The sequence below is a fragment of the Asparagus officinalis genome, chromosome 4, assembly GCF_001876935.1.
Source record: "Asparagus officinalis chromosome 4, Aspof.V1, whole genome shotgun sequence".
In the NCBI taxonomy this organism is placed as follows: Eukaryota; Viridiplantae; Streptophyta; class Magnoliopsida; order Asparagales; family Asparagaceae; genus Asparagus; species Asparagus officinalis.
The window spans coordinates 1,100,668-1,117,906 of record NC_033797.1 but is presented as its reverse complement, the minus strand read 5'-3'; the positions used below and the strand labels follow the sequence as shown (position 1 = coordinate 1,117,906).

At 41.7% G+C, this 17,239-nt stretch overlaps 2 protein-coding genes across 2 annotated transcripts; both read right to left on the bottom strand.

Annotated features, from left to right (window-relative positions):
* Positions 1,559-6,133, bottom strand: LOC109836189 (pentatricopeptide repeat-containing protein At1g53600, mitochondrial). Its single transcript, XM_020404064.1, has 2 exons — positions 6,032-6,133; positions 1,559-3,796 (listed from the first exon to the last, which is right to left on the bottom strand). Exons 1-2 carry the CDS (start codon positions 6,131-6,133, stop codon positions 1,898-1,900), a joined length of 2,001 nt encoding a protein of 666 aa, XP_020259653.1. The 3' UTR covers positions 1,559-1,897.
* Positions 7,267-11,722, bottom strand: LOC109836303 (phosphoenolpyruvate/phosphate translocator 1, chloroplastic-like). Its single transcript, XM_020404163.1, has 9 exons — positions 11,053-11,722; positions 10,375-10,497; positions 10,118-10,270; positions 9,751-9,836; positions 9,461-9,545; positions 9,112-9,231; positions 8,937-9,005; positions 7,951-8,080; positions 7,267-7,770 (listed from the first exon to the last, which is right to left on the bottom strand). Exons 1-9 carry the CDS (start codon positions 11,506-11,508, stop codon positions 7,700-7,702), a joined length of 1,293 nt encoding a protein of 430 aa, XP_020259752.1. The 5' UTR covers positions 11,509-11,722; the 3' UTR covers positions 7,267-7,699.

The following is a 17,239-nucleotide window of genomic DNA, read 5'->3' as shown; positions in this document are numbered from 1 at the left end:
GAAAAAATGGGTCTAGCTAGAAGTAGGGGTGCATCCAGTCCGGATAGGGCTCCGATATGATGCTTACAATATCCATATCCGTTTACCCATCTCGGATACGGATACAGATATATCTCGGTAAAAAAGTTCATATCCATATCTACTAAAATCAAATACGGTTACATATATACATGCGGATACAAAACGAATATGAGAAAACTAGATAGTATTCAGAAAAACATAATTCATGTAATGCAAAAGAGTTTGTTAATATGTTCATTATTATTGAAAAGCTAAGATTAGACATCTTGATCATCAAAAGTAACCACAAATCCATAATCTAAGAATCGAAACTATCGTAAGAGTATGACTAATATGTATTCGGATATTTCGGATACGGATATAGATATTTCACAACAAAATCATATCCGTAACCATATCCTATCAGTTATAGATTTAAATAACCATATCTGTATCCTAACAGATAACATTACGAATATTTCATCGGATACGGATATGGTTTAGCACCCCTAGCTAGAAGGATCAAACCATCATCACCATAGCCTCCTACCCTACTGTCGTAAAAAAGACCACTGCCAGAGCCAGAGCCAAAACTTGTGCCCGCACCTGGATGGTAATCACCACCATAGCTATGACTACCATATCCGCCAAAGCCATTGTTGCGTCCATACCCTCCACCCAAGTCTTCTCCAACATAACCTGCTCAACACTACCAAAGCTACAAGAATAAGCAAGAGAAGATTCTCCCCTGTAACCTCCAAAACCACCAAATTCCTCTGCATCACTGTCATAACAGAAATATTCACCAAGCCTATGACTGACATCTCCAGTGTCCTATAAGAACTGCTCTCATCATCAGAATTATGTTTATTTCTTTTTTTTCCTCGACAACTTCTTTGTTCTGTATTCACATAAGCAACATCCTTCTTTCTATTGTTCTTCTCGTGTGTTTCTTGTTGATCTCCTGTCTTCCATCATGCTCATGCCTCATACGACTGGGCTTGCAAATCTTCTTCGTTCTTTGTTATATTTCTCTACCATAACCTGCTCAACACTACCAAAGCGACTAGAACAAGCAAGAGAGGGTTTTCTCCTGTAACCTCCAAAACCACCAGCAAATTCCTCTGCACCACCGTCATAACATATATATTCACCAAGCCTACGACTGACATCTCCGGTGTCCTATAAGAACTGCTCTCATCATCAGAAGTATGTTGATCCCCCGTCCCCCCACCCTCAACGGCTTCTTTTTTCTGCATTCACGTAAGCAACATCTTTCTTTCTATTGTTCTTCTCGTGTGTTTCTCGATGATCTCCTGTCTTCCATCAGTCTCATGCCTTGTACTACTGGGCTTGCAAATCTTCTTCATTCTTTGCTATATTTCCATTCGCACCATCACCTTCACCTTGCTTATCATCTGAATCATGTCCTCTACTATTTCTTCCATGGTTTTTGTTAATATGGCACCAAAGAGAGAATCATAAAAAATAATCCAGAGTTGAATTATGGCATGCAGCTCAATTAAACATGACAAAATTGGTATAAACTCAACAAATATAACCTCACTTCCGACATCTGATATATTATGGTGCAAGAGAACCCTAAAAAGGTTTCGTCACTTATCTGCAACGAGAACAGTGAATTTGCTCTTTGCCATAAATATCAGCTTCACATTTCAGTCCTCGATGCCGAGCAGACACTGGACTAAAAATAATTAATTAAACAAACGTCGACAGCACTGGCTATGACTGGCTCCAATCTGTTCTTGCTCTTCTATTTTGTCACTGTAATTAAATTAATAGGTTTACACTCTGATTTGTTGATATGCGTTGTTCTCCAATGAAATCCAACTGCAACCTGGACTCTTCTTCGCCCTATTTGATCTCTTTGCCCTCCTCACTTCCCATTCATCCTCCTTTCAGCCTCAGAGTATATGTTAGACAGCATCGCATAAGCTGTGGCGTTGTTAGGCTCCAGTTGAAAAATTCTCTCAGCTGATAGCCTCGCAAGGACAGGGTTGGAGTGGAGCCTGCTGGCATTAAGCAAAGCTCCCCAAGCTGATGAATTAGGTTGAAATGGCATGGAATCAATCAACTTCTTGGCTTCTTGTAGTAAACCAGAGCGGCCCAGGAGATCAATCATGCAGGTGTAATGATCGGGTCCTGGCTCGATGCCATAGCAAGATGCCATGGATTCGAAATACTGGTACCCTTCTTGAACCAAACCTGCATGAGAGCAGGCCGTAAGAACTACCAAAAAAGTGACCTGGTTGGGTTTGCAGCAGCCATCTGTCCCTGTTCTAGTAAACAATTCAAGCGCTTCCCTTGCGAAACCATGCTGAGCGAGTCCCGTTATCATTGCATTATATGCGACAATGCTCGGTTCACTGATTCCTGAAAATATGCGATGGGCATTGCCCAAGTCCCCGCATTTTGAATACATTGAGACTAAGGACGGCTGGATCAAGAGATCCGACTCCAAATCCAATTTGACAACAAGTGCATGGATCTGCACTCCTTGATTTAAGATAGCTAATCCGGCTAAAGCACTTAATACACTCGATAAAGTCATTGGATTTGGCTTGAATCCTTCTTTCATCATTCTGTGAAACCATTTAAATGCAGTAGCATTTTCCCCATTGCTTACAAAACCCGAAATTATGGCAGTCCAAGCAACGTCGTCTTTCTCTGGCATCGCTTCAAAGAGCCCAACAGACTCGTTCATCCACCCCAGGTTGGAAAAGCCCACCAGCATGGAAGTCCATGAAACCTGATCCTTCTCCGGAATTGCCTCGAAAATGGCAAAAGCCTCATCTATGTAACCATGCTCAACGTACCCGTCCAAGATCGAGTTCCAAGAAACCACATCTTTGCTGCTCATATCATTGAACCATCTCCTAGCAGCATCAATCCACCCGACTCTAGAGTACATCACTATAATCGAATTGCCTACGAAGACGTCATCCACGAAACCCAACAACAACACGAGTCCGTGGACCTGAAGCCCTTCTTCGCTCCTGCCCAAATCAGCGCAGGCATCAAGAACGACTGAGAGAGTCGTAGAGTTAACCCCCACGCCGTCCCTTCTCATCTGCGAGAACAGCTGAATGCCGCCTTCCCAGTTTCCGTTCTTCAGAAATCCCCGGATCAAGGATGTCCAGGAGACCACATTCCTCTCTGGCATACAACTGAAAGCCTGTAGTGCTTCGAACATCCTCCCACACTTGCAGTAGCCATCGACCATGGAGGTCCAAGAAACCACGTCCCTCACCGACATTCTTCTAAATATTCTCTCCGCCTCCTCCATGTTGCCAATCTTCAAGTACCCATTAATCAGAGCGTTCGAGCCGACCGGGTCCCGCCACGCACCGGGCATCTCCCTAAAAACATCCTCCGCCTCCTCCATCATCCCTTTCTTCGCGAAACCCGAGATCATCGCCGAAAACGAGACCAGGTTCTTGCTGGGTGCTACACAGAACAAGCGAAAGGCCTCCGCGAGGTCGGAGCTTCGGATGTAAGCGGAGACCATAGCGTTCCAGGCGGCGGTATTTCTGTCGGGCATTTGATCGAACAGGTCACGGGCAGTGGAGAGTCGGCCGTTTTCGGCGTAAGCAGTAAGAAGCGCGGTCCACGAGACGACGTCTCGATAAGGCATGCGGTCGAAGACGAGCTGGGCTCGGACGAGGTCGCCGCGTCGACCATTTTTGGTGATTTGGGAGTTGCAGAAGGGCTGCCGGTCTTGGTGTTGGTGGAGGTCGGCTCCCTCCTCAATTGGAAAAATGGGTGATGGAAGAAACTGAGGAATTTAAAATTGAAGCGGTAAAGATTTGAGAAGGACGAGGATTTATGCTTTTGTCTGTCGTAGGAGGAAGAGCAAATATTCTTGATGGGCTTGCTGAAGTGGCATGTTATGTTAATAAGATGACGATGACGGAGGGAGTACATCAAACAAGAAGAGAAGACTAGCTTGAGAGAACAATAGTTGAGCAAATGAGTGAGAAATGAACGAGGGGATCCGTTGAGCCTGAGATAAATTCAGGGTAAATTACACTGAACCCACAAGAAATTTGTTGAAATAGTAATATGTTTAGGGGCTTATGTGTAAGTTGTAGGGGCCTATATAAGCCCATCTTATCTCATGAATAAGATTAGGGTTTTCATTATCAATATGGTATCAGAACCTCCACAAAAAACCTAACCCTAGCCGCCGTCCCCCCCCTCTTCTTCCCCGATCAGCTTCCAACCCCCCCTTGATCTCTGTCCGATCAGACCCTCCTCCCTTCCGCCTCCTGCAGAGCAGCCCCAAACCCACGACCAGAACCCCCCACGGCTCCAGACCCACCTGACCCCCACCCCCTCCTGTCCGCAAACCCCACGACCAGAACCCCAGACCACCCCGACCAGAACCCCACGACCAGAACCCCCTCCTCAACCCTAAACCCTACGACCAGAACCCCCCAGACCCGACCAGACCCCCCTGCTGCCACCTCCAAACCCTTTCCTAGCCGCTGCCACCTCAAGCCCCCCCTGCTGCGCTATGTCGGACCTAGAGTTTGGCATGGGTTCCCTTGACTCAGTCCTCGAACTGATGACAGGAAGAGTTTATATCTCACATCGATGAGATATATAACTGGTTTTGGTTCTTGTTTCCTCTGAGAAACGAGAATTTGTTTGAGATCCTACTCTTGTTGTGTGGCAGAGGTGCTGCCGAAATTTTTACTGCACACAACAAGAGTCGGAAGAGAAGGTGAACAGGTAGTGGGTCTGAAGCCTATTCGATGGAGGAGATCATCAAGAAGTTGAACCCCGCGGAGGTATCAACTTTGATGAAGCTAATGAAGTTGTCGGCTGGTGAGAGTGCGACAAAACCATCGAAGAAGTTGGAGCTTCCGACCATCGATCTGAAGCTTGATGGACCGAATACGTACCTGAGCTGGTCGCGACGGGTGAGATACATCCTTGCAGGGAGGAATCTGGAGGGTTATCTGACAGGAGAGGTGACAGAGCCGGAGGACTCGGAGAGAAGAGATGAGTGGAAGTCCACTCATATGTTGGTGTACATATGGCTTCTCAATTCATTGGTCCCGACGATCGCAGCCACGGTGGATGGCATTGAGAAGGTGAAGGACGTCTAGGAGAAGTTGAGGAGGACATATGACGGAGTCGGGAATAACCTGAGGGTATTCCAGATTAAAGGAGAGATCGACGCCACAGTCCAGGGAGAAAGGACTGTACAGGAATATGCTACAGAGTTGGAACGCCTGTGGCTGGATTATGATCATTTCTCTCCCCGGGCTAGCTGCAAGGACCCGGGATGTAAAGAGCGGGAGGCCTTTCTACAAGAGAGGACTATGGTGTTTCTTAAAGGATTGACATCAGAGTTCGCTCAGCGAATTGCATTGCTCCTAGCTCAGCCGAAGATTCCCACGCTTGAGGAGGCTATCTCTGCTATGATCCAGGAGGAGACTCGCATTCGGCTGCAGGCGGGGACAGGTGGACTTCCTGTGGTGAAGTCAGCAATGGCAGCCTCTAGCAACACTGGATCTAGGGGAGAGACTCGACAATGCTACAACTGCGGTGCGGTGGGTCATCTAAGACATGCTTGCACCAAGCCACCCAAGGAAGGAGATTCGGGTGGACGTGTACAGTTCGGAGGTCGTGGTCGTGGCCGTGGGGGGCGACGAGGTGGAAGAGGAGCAGGGAATCGGGCGAATCTGACGGTAGCAGAGGAAGAAGAAGCTGAGGTGGTCTTTACAGAGGAGGATCGTGTTGATCGTGACAGATACCAGAGACTGGTGGGCAGGTTGATCTATTTGAGTCACACATGTCCCGTTATCTCTTTTGCAGTGAGCGTGGTGAGTCGCTACATGCACGATCCGAGGAAGGGTCATATGGACGCTGTGTACCAGATTCTGAGATATTTAAAGAGTGCCCCCGGAAAGGGACTGATATTCAGGAAGAATGGACATGTGAGCATCGAGGGTTATTGCGACTCTGATTGGGCTAGCTGTGCTGATGACAGGAGATCCACCTCAGGATATTGTATCTTTGTAGGAGGTAACTTGGTCTCGTGGAAGAGCAAGAAGCAATCGGTGGTAGCGAGATCAACAGCTGAAGCAGAATATAGAGCCATGGCCTTAGGAGTTACAGAGTTATTGTGGTTAAAGAGTATGTTGGTGGAGCTGAAGCTGGATCAAGGAGCCAAGATGAAGCTGTGGTGTGATAACAAGTCAGCCATCAGTATCGCCAACAACCCAGTGCAGCATGATAGAACCAAACACATCGAGATCGATAGGTTCTTCATCAAAGAGAAGTTGGACAATGGACTACTGGAGTTAAGTCATGTTCCAACTAAGGATCAGGCAGCAGATTGTCTGACTAAGGGGCTTAGCTCAGTAGATATGATTAGAGGATGTGACAAGATGGGCTTAGTGGATATCTTTCGCCCATCTTGAGGAGGAGTGTTGAAATAGTAATATGTTTAGGGGCTTATGTGTAAGTTGTAGGGGCCTATATAAGCCCATCTTATCTCATGAATAAGATTAGGGTTTTCATTATCAATAAAATTTCATCTTCTAAGCTCGCAGTAAACCCTTGATAACTATCGGCATTGCGGAGAAGTCCCGCTAAGTTTTCGACAACCCCATGACGGCGCCAGTCCATATTAAATATCTAAATGTATCACCAACTTATTGGGTTTTTTTTTGCAATTCCGTTAGTTACCGAGGGTTCAGTGCGATTTTAGAAGTTATTCAGGGTTTAGTTCAAAGTTCTGAAAGTTCTTGGGGCTTTAGTGTAATTTACCTCAATTTTGCTTGACGAGAGAGAAGATAAACATGCAAGGCAAACCATAGCTCAGAAAAATGCAAGTACAGTAATTCATCTAGTAGCATTTTATTCTCCTGCAATAGTTATACTTGCATTGCAAGTATAGTTACAACGTACCAAAGAACCCCAAGTGAAGCGTATGTCTAATTTCATCACGTTTGAAGTATGATAGCATTGCTTATAGCGACTGTTTTCGAGCTTTCACAGTAAATAATTGATTTTATTGTCAAGGTGCCAAGTGGTAAAAGTACATTTAGGTGAGAGGTAATTTTATCAGAGGGATTCAGTTGTGCTTCTACATGTCAGTCAGCATTTGCCTCTCAGTACACAAACTCTCACTTTCAGCAGTTAGCAACCAAAGATAGAACAGAAAACACAGGAGGCTGCTACCTGAATGCATGCATGTTTTTGTGCTTTAGGACCTCAAAACAAGCAAAAAAGCAAACACCCACAGAAACAAATTCTACATGAATGTACATTGTGCCAGTGGAAATAGATGACACGGTATCAAGAATTACATAATTATCGCACTCCTCTTTTTGACAGTAATAATAAATTAGAAAGAACGGATACAACATCAAAGAAAAAGCTAACTGTATTTGAAACGGCGGGATAAGAAATGTTATGATGGCCCCTCTCCCTCATGAAGCCTCTTTTTTTTTTGCTGAGAGGAACCCTGTCTCAGTTCCAGCCAAGTAAACGCCGGGTCTTGGGTCCTCCTTTCACATTCCAGACCCGGGTGAATGGTAGAAGTTTTGCAATGTGTCTAATAGTTAAAAATTAGAGATATGCATGTCATAGACACAGATCGACCATTGGCCTTTTGAGCCATGGGCCAACCCCCAACCACTAGGCCACTTGCCAGGGGTCCTCATGAAGCCTTTGCTTTGGCATTATTTACTCTTGAATATAGGAATACTCCAGCTAGTGCGACACCAGTTCCTGAAATAAAACCCACCCGCACAGACATCAGTTTAGTTACTAAAACAGAAAGCAGAAAATGAAATGGAAAAACGCTGTTCTACTACCATTTCACACAACCACCAAATCAAAGAGAGGTAACCAAATTTAACAGCAACATAATAATAATATGAGAATAACCAACTAACAACAACACGTTACCAAGTGAATTAACAGGCGATACTGGAGTCCTGAAAAAGAGAACTGATGACAATATCACCACTACTCTCTTTACACAATTGCCTACTGAGTGGCTGACAGGCGACACCCTAGCCAAAATCATATATGCAACCTGCCAGATTTCAAGAGCACGAGTACTACATTAGACAATTTACAGCTACAAAAGAAACTATCATAAATGACGCTGTATTTGAAGTTTGTTGCTGTCCTTAGTCATGTTGTCTGTATTATGCGAACTTCTAATGCATGAAAACTGCACTTGGACAGTAAGAAAGATCCAGCAAGACAGCTAACACCTGAGAGATGGAGGGCATCAAAGCAACCCAGCGAATATACGTATGTTTTCTGCCGGATATAAGACAATTTATGCATAGGTGAGAGGCTGCCTTTTGTATTCTTGAGGCGCATGTTTTATATGCAGCATACCTCAAAGACCGTCTAAAAATTGTTCTTTAAGTATTAATCTTGAACATTAGATCTCTTCTCAGGCATTCTGGGTTCTTATTTTTCTTCGGTGGAACCAGGAGGCCCCTTCTAAATTTTCTCCCTATTTATTTATTTATTTATTTTTAAGTTGCTGCATTGCACCTGTTTAAAGAAGTTTGTGACATGTAGTTAACCATTAGTGAAAAGTGAGGGTGTCAAACTGGGATGCATAAATCATAAGGTTGGGAATACTAAGAACTTGGTTGGAAGCAATTAAGAAGGTCATGGTTATGTTTAACTTAACAGAGGAGCTTTCCCGTAATATAATGGAATGGAAGAATAAGATTCATGTAGCAGACCCCAAATATTTGGGATAAAGGCTTTGGTAATGATGATGTTGCTGTTGTTGTACTAACAGGCTTTACTTTAGATGAAAAAAATGCAGATTTTGTGATTGTCCTAGGGGTAAACAAGAGGACAAAAAATGTGAATATAAGGCAACTGAAATTAAACAAACAATAGCACAACGGATCCTACGTTACCTGTTGATAAGCATGAAAGCAGAGAGCTGCAAGGAAGGACCTCGTATAAATCTCCCTCACACTCAAAGCCTAGAAGACAGGAAGAAAATACGCATACATTCAATTTCAAATGGAATGTAATCAACAAAAAAGAAACTTGAAAATATATTTTTATTCTCTCTAATACAATACTCACAGCAGAACGTATATAAGATGGAGAGAAGTTGACGCCTTCAACAAACAGAGCTATTGGGAGTGACAGGAAAAACGACATAATTGTTATAATGGAGAAGAGCGTTACGTTGTCCAGAGATTCCTGTTGACAAATGCTGTTGTTCAAGATTCGAATTGCAGAATGATAAGGATAACCAAATGCAATTGTAGATTTGTTCAATTCGGTTCAATCAGCACTCGTTATAAAAACAAATTTAATGGTTATTTGATGCAAACATTGATGATCTAAATTAACCAGAATTAGAGCCTCCAGCAACTAAAAAGTAGAATTGAGCAAATGGATTCATACCCACTTTTCTCAAATGAATTACCTCTTTGTTGACCATGATTTTTTTGCTCAGCACATTGCGGGATTGGTAGGTAAGATTGGAAGCCATGGCACTCCACAATCCAGCCCTGTTTACCAGCAAAAGGACCATAAATAGTGTTTCCATTCCAAATGTTAACAGAAAGGGAATAAAAGAATAAGGCATCATTTCAATAGAATCTATTATTGGCAAGAACAGTCCAGGGAGCACATATCCATGTAAAAGTAATATGAAAGTAGATCATCCATGTAATTACATGCAACATTGACTTCAGATGGGTGCAACTTAGTTACCAGTTAAAAGACGCTTCAGTCAGAGATGCTAATGCAACACCGCCGACAATTGGCACGAGAGAAAACAAGACCCAAGCAGTAGGAGCCTGCATATAACATTTTGGCAAGCTATGTAAGTGTAAATCTTGTTCTTAGTGTAAATCGTGTTCTTTTACCACTAGATTGCAGGTGGGCAGAATTATGAGATCCCTGACGCTTGGGATGCAAAGAAATCCTATTTCATTTACCTACACGCTTCTTTTTCTACACCAATGCAAACACCTGATGTTTTGGTTCTTGGGCATACGTAGTCAGTCTCGTAGACGGCATCGGTGCAGAATAAGAAGCATGTAGAAAAAGTATTTCTTGAAGAAAGTTCAAAATTCACCTCTCCTAGGAACAAGGTAGACAAGATGACCGTGAAAAAGGGCTCCATAGCTTTGATAGTGTGAGTGAATGAAACAGCAACCTTTCCAAGACTCATGTTAGTGAAAAGATTTCCGAATGTGTGCACAATGGCCAAAGGAAATATCGCGATAAGCTGCAGAGTGAGTTACGTAGATTATCAATTCAACAACAGAAGCGGGTGAGCGTCAGTAACAATCATCAACCAGAAACTTAGTTAACCAAACAATGTCGAAGTACCTGGGATGACACTATCTTAGGTCTCTTGCAGAGGTTCATAGTCCACATAAGAAGTACAAAGAGAGTCCCAACAGCAAATTGAAATGCTGTAACGGTCAAAGGGAAAGGGTAGACCTCGAGAACCTGTAAAAAAAAAAAAACAATTGATGCATTAAGTAAAACAAAAGTGAAAGCAGACAAGAAAATTTGCCTGATTAAGATCTAATTAAATTTTTTCAAGGGAAAATACTTTGTTTAATAGCTTTAGGAGGCTGCAGTGCAATTTTACAAAAAAAAAAAAAAAAAATTTAAGGTATCTGTGATCAAAAGCTCAACTAAAAATAACATAAGCAATTGGGTTTATGTTTAATTCCGGCAAATTTTCACAATCATTGATCACTGTGTGGTAAAGAGGGATGCATCACGTGAAAAATCAGACAACGTTAATGGCTAGAAAAGTCTAAAGGCTGATCTCTATAAACATTCCAGAATTAGGAATGCCCTTGATCTTCTGCAAAGTTTTTGGGGCCACGTCGAAAACGTGCTGTTTGAAATTTTACTCGGAATAAAATTTGGGGAAGGGTGTAGTGGTAAAAATAAGAAAGGCCGTTGCGATCATTAAAAAATAATTTACCAATGAGAGTAAATTAATGCGTTTGAGCTGATGAAATGGAAAGATAAAGAGAATTAAGGACGTGCCTGCTTGTTAAAGATGTTGCAGTAGATGTTGAAGATATACCACAAGGCGAAGAGGGCTCCCAGGTACACAACGCTGTTGTTGGTATCGGTGTTCGTATTCGTATCCGTATTCGCGTCCGGTGACGACGACGACGACGACGACGACGACGAGAGGATCAAATGGGGTCCATCAGAATCAACGTCGTCGTCATCATCATCAGCAACAACACCGCCTCTTCCCGCTCCTCCTCCACTGCGGGCGCTTTGAATCTTGATCAACGCTGGCGTCCTCGAAGAGCGAGATGAATGATAATAAAATGTAGAAGAAGAAGAAGAAAAATCCGTCCTTCTAATGAAAGAGACAGCGGGAACAGGGCGTCCAACTTCTCGACGACGGAGGATTGATTTGGTCTTCTTTGTTCTTGATCCCCGGCAGAAATGGCTTCCTCCTGCTGCTGCTGCTGAGCTCTGCGCCATTCTTATCAACCTAAATATTAACGTATTTGCCCCCCCCTCTCTCTCTCTCTCTCTCTCTTTCTTTTTTTCGTTCTTTTTTTTTTCTTTTTTCCTTCCTTTTTAATTTGTCGTTCCAGATCTAGAGATGCATTGTAAAGGCTGTTCTTGGATTCGATTAGATTCAACGTACCTGGACAGGACATCACTAGTAATAATAAATTAAAAGCACGTGGCAAATTTCGTTGCGGCTTCCTTCCTTCTTCATTATTTCTCCATTCTCTTTGAAAAAGAGGTTTACTTTGGTCCCCCAGAGTTTAAACTTTAAACCGATATATATATAGAGAAATATGGGTATGCTTGGTACCAAGCACAAAAAGTTGTGCTTGGTAGTGAGGTGTCAAATCCCCCTCCACTCATTCAAATGTGGGAACATATTCACATGGGTAATGAGTGGATGGGGATGTGACACATCACTACCAAGTACAAAATTTGTGCTTAGCTAAGCCGAAGCCATGACACTAATTCTCATATGTATCATTAGTATATTCTATTTATATATATATATATAGATATATAAATAGTATATAATATACGTATATATATGAAGGGAATATGGGTATACCTTGGGCCAATGATCCTTGGTAGTGATGTGTACACATCTTGTCCATGTTGTGGCACATCATAACCTTGAGGTTGGTGAGCTCCATTCTTCAAGGGTGTGATGTATGGATAAGATGTGTCCACATCATACCAAGGATCCTTGGTACAAAGATATCGCCACATCTCTTTCTCTCTCTCATTCATTCTCTACTCTCGTCTCTTCATATATACTATATATATATATATATATATATATATAAGATTAAAAGCACGTGGCAAATTTCGTTGCAGCTTCGCTTCCTTTTTCAATTATTTTCGCGGCAAATTTTGAGCAACGACGCTTGTTGCAAAAAAGTATTCCACAAAAACACCTTTTTTTTGAAATATTCGCAAAAAAACATTAACTTAAGGTGTTCAGAACCCGAGGCTAAAAGGGGGTCGTTTTGGGGCGAAAAAATTCCAAACATTTCCACCGTAGTTAACACCCCCGTGAAGTTTTTTACATAAGCACAAAACCTTCACGGGCGTTCCAAGCTTCCGTAAAGATTGGGATACTTTTTTCTTCAAGAATCGATCCAGGTTTTACCCTGAGGGCTAACAAAAGTCGTTTCTTTTCATCTCAAAGAAACCATAAAGTAGAACGGCTCTTTTTTCGAGAATATTTTTTGCAAGGTGGTCTGTTTTTCAGATTTTGTCCTTAGAGTCTCGTTTACTCATTCTCTATCTAGCTTCTCTCTCATATATATGTAGTATTTAATTCATATACTTATATATAAACTATCAGGCATAAACCTAATTACTAGTAAATAAGTATGTAACTATGTGCTATGGTTTAATTAGTTATATGTACTAGTATCGTACGCAAGGAATATTTAAGTGTCGTTATTCTTCATATATATTATATTATTGATTAAACGAGGGTGGAGGCTGGCAGTGTAGCACTATTGTCTAATGCTAACGCCCCTGGGTCACATGGCATTAGGTATGACATGTGTCCCGCCGCCCTACGAGGGTTCACTATCTCGGCGGTGTGGGCTCACATGCCATAACACTTGCAGCTAGGAAATTTCTGAGCCGCTGCAGCTGTCGCTCCGTTTTTCGATCCATATAAAATAAATTTGCATGTATTAGATGAATATCAGATAATTGAAAGTATATATATATAGGAAATCAGTGTATGGTCGAGGTAGTATAAGTATAGTTACATACGTTATAGTATATATTAATATACATACATATAGTATAGTCTAGTCAATGTATATACATACATATATATGAATACCTATTACATAACTCATACATTATATAGTTAGTAAGTTAATATCACTACCTATATTGAGAAACGGGGAGGGGGTGAGGCTGACAGGGGCGGGTGAGAAATTCCTACGCTGCAAAGGTGGCATGGACATGTGAGGGCCTCCCTACTAGTCACATTCGTGGTGGGGCCACGGATGTCATTACACACTTGCGAGCGTAGAGAATCCTCACGCTGGCAGCTAATCCTCCCGTTTCTCATATATTATATATATAGATAGTATATATAATATATATATATATATATATATAGTATAGATATACTTTAGCGTAATAAGGGGTATCTATTAATGAGGGGAGGAGGAGAGGATGACGAGATAGAGGAGGAGAGAGATTTTCTTCGGATGCGAACGATTTTCGGCGACACGCACAGCAACGTGCAAAAACAATTTTCAGCCGTTGGATCAATAACGAATTGATAATTAGAAGAGAAGAAGTGATGCCGAAAGATCAAAAGGATGGAAAAAATTATGATAGTAATATTTATGTTTACATAATATCCAGGAAGCTTACTTAATTATTTTTGTCATTTAACTTCATTGAAAAACTTATTTTGGTAGTGATAATATTAATGCATCTTACTAGCTATGATATAATATTGCTTACCAAAAAAATATTTCATGAAATAAACCTTTTCTTATACAGTCCTGAAGTAGAAACCAGGCTCGCATATAATCTTTAATTGCACTTGAATTATCCATCGGATTGGTCCCACCAATTCCTCATACATCCACGTATCCAACTGAGAGAGCACTATTACGCCTCGTTTGGTACGCGGGAATGGACAGACTTGGGAATGGAATGGAAGAAGGAATGGAATGGATTACATGTGGGAATGGAATGGTTATTCTCATTCTCTTGTTTGGGTGCGTTCGTAGAATGAAGCTAGAATAGAAATCTCATTCTCATTCCCATGTTTGGTATCACTAGTACACAAGTGAGAATGAAATCTCATTTTCTAATAATGCCCTTACAACAACATAGATTTTTAATAAGATAAAAAATAAACATTAATGATAATAACTAAATAATTTTATATACGCATATGTTATATTAATCTAGGTATGTGTTATACTAATGCCCGTGTTATCCATCAGGTGTATGTTTCGTTTATATTTTTTAAACAATACTCGCTATTTCTTAGTCTTAAAAAAAAGAAAAAAAAAGATTGTCGTATCTTTTATAGGTCAAAAAAAAAGAATGATATCCACAATCCACAGTTCTAGATATATAAATTAACTTATTTGATAAAGTATCAAAATCACTCAATTCATAATAGCAAAAATCCATAAAACAATACCAACTAAAATAATAAGTTTCGAAATAGCAAAATGATATACTAGCCTAAATTGTCAATCTAAAATTACCCACTTGCATAGCGCCTCACCCAAACATTCTTTATTATTAATATAGATCGATATAATTGAAAAATACCTAATTAGTTTTTGATTCTCACTTGAATGGGAATGACCATTCCTTACCTTCTCACTTGGAATGCTCATTCCCACAAATAGTGGGAATGATCATTCCTAGGGAATGGTCATTCCAACATCTAAAATATAGGTGTGTTTGGTATGAGAGAATGGGAAGTGGGAATTGCATTCCATTCCTCCTCATTCCCGCGTACCAAACGAGGCGTTAATGTCCAAAGAAAAAAATTAGCCCCATTTTAAACATGGGTAAATGAGAGCAAATAACAGGGAATCACACATTTTAAACACAGGGAATCTCCTAAATTAAAAAAAGAAAAGAAAAATAGGGATCAATTAAAAGGATCAGCTCCACATATAAAGAAGCTTGCAAAATCTCATGAAATTTACATTTGCCTGTGGTCGCCAGCGTGTTTTTGCTAGTCTAAGTCGTATTCGACCTCCACATATAAAGAAGACATATACTCCTCGTATTTTTGCTAGTCGAAGTCGTATTCGACCTCCGTATCAACCTGGATCACGATCCTTGGTTGCGACACTACAACCTCGGCAGAGAGGCTGTCAGCTCTCACTGTGGTCGCCAGCGTGTTTGGGTCAAAAGTTGATTTCTTCATTGTCATTGAACCTATTACAATCATTTATCGATTACAAATTCAAAAAAATAAAAAAGTTAATCTTTTTATAAGATCTTCTTACACATTGAAAAAATAAGGATTACAACTTTATCAAACAACACACAGAAACTATTTATTAACCCCTGTTTGCGTGGGATCTTTGCCTGTACCGGGGTTTATCCGTGGACCGCCCGGTTGATCAGAAGGCTAGAAGTTCGTTGCTTCACAAAGGAAACAAGAACGGAAGTGATAATCTCGACCAAGCGAGGTTATAACTCTTCTCGAGATCAAGTCCAAGCCTGATCTTAAGGAAAGGATGGACGGGACTTCAGATCCTTTGAATTGCTCCTTTTTTATGTCGAGATTCGCCAAGATCTGTTAGCCCTCTCTAAAATTCGTGGATCACTCTTCAAACCGACAACACTTCGCACTAAATTTCAGATCTGGAGAAATGAGCCCCTTGGCATGTATTTATAGGGCTTCAGATGTAGTGTTTGTGGATAAGAACAAGAGATTTGACCCTATCTTCAGTTAACAACGGCCTAACCACACATGAGAATGATATCAAGTCAGTTGGAACACTCTGGAACGAACAAATCCTGAGAAAATCATCAAAATACGAGTTTTGGGAAGTCGACGTGCACGGTAGATCCTGGTGACCCGCCACTGTGTGGGTCATCTCGTAGTGCCCAGCGTGCGTACGAGCCACCTCGTGGTGACCCGCGTGCGTGCGGGCCACCTCGTGGTGACCCGCATGCGTGTGGGTCACCTCGAGACTTCGCCATTTTTTGGCTTTCCCGAACATTTATTTTTCGTCGTTTTGCGTATTTTGTTGTTTTGTTGACTTGTACGCCTCGCTGGCTTACTTCATGTGTTCGTTAGCTTGTATACTACATTGGATGATCCTCCTTAATTCAGATAATCCCCTCTGACTTGGATGATGACATTCATCATCTTCGCTTAGTCTCGAACTACGTGCGGGAACTCATATGCATTTTTTTGACGCCTACACTCAATAGATTTTATATTCATAAATAAAATTTACATTTATAATTACTGAAAGTATTTTTTTAGGTGTCGACATTCCAGGGATGTTGCAAAATTCTCCTGTCTAGGCTTCACAGCCGATATGTGTATGGTCGTAATTCTTTAAGGACGGTGTAGGGTCCTTTCTAGTTGGGAGCTAATTTGTTATGCTTGGTGTCCTTATCGAAAGCTACTTTTCGGAGGACGAGGTCGCCGGCATTGAACCTACGGGGGCGGACATTATTGTTGTAGTGTCAAGCGATACACTGTTGATTGATGACTTGTGATCGAAGGGCTTTTTCTCGGACTTCATCAATGAGAACGAGTCCAGTTCGAAGCTGCTCTGCATTCGAGTCTTTGTCAAAATGCCACAATCGGATTGTCGGCATGCCGGCTTCAACTAGGGTGACTGCTTCGTCTCCATAGGTCAACTTGAAGGGTTTCTCCTATTGAATTATTATGAGTGGTGTGGTAGGACCACAGAATCTCAGACACCTCTATAACCTAATTTCTCACCGTTGTGTCTACCCTCTTTTTCAGGGCTTGGAGGATGCATTTGTTGGGGGCTTCGGCAAGTCCGTTGCACTTGGGATGAGCGACCAAGAAAAATTTGAGTCGAATGTTCCACTCTTCACAAAAGCTACGGAAGCCCGCACTGTCAAACTGTGTGTCATCGTCTGTCATGAATGAGAGGGGTACACTAAATTGGCAGACAATGAACTTTCAAATAAAATTGGTGACATTGCTTTCACCTATCTTAGCTAAGGG

Excerpts from the sequence above, each read along its gene's own strand:
- LOC109836189 (XM_020404064.1), bottom strand. The coding sequence starts at position 6,133 with ATGGCTCTATATTCTGCTTCAGCTGTTGATCTCGCTACCACCGATTGC. Across the intron at positions 3,797-6,031 it reads CAAAGATACAATATCCTGAG|TTTCTTCCATCACCCATTTT; the intron begins GTGGATCTCCTG and ends TAAATTCCTCAG.
- LOC109836303 (XM_020404163.1), bottom strand. The coding sequence starts at position 11,508 with ATGGCGCAGAGCTCAGCAGCAGCAGCAGGAGGAAGCCATTTCTGCCGG. Across the intron at positions 9,837-10,117 it reads CTACCTTGTTCCTAGGAGAG|GCTCCTACTGCTTGGGTCTT; the intron begins GTGAATTTTGAA and ends TGTTATATGCAG. Across the intron at positions 8,081-8,936 it reads GCTTTCATGCTTATCAACAG|GTTGCATATATGATTTTGGC; the intron begins GTAACGTAGGAT and ends GAAATCTGGCAG.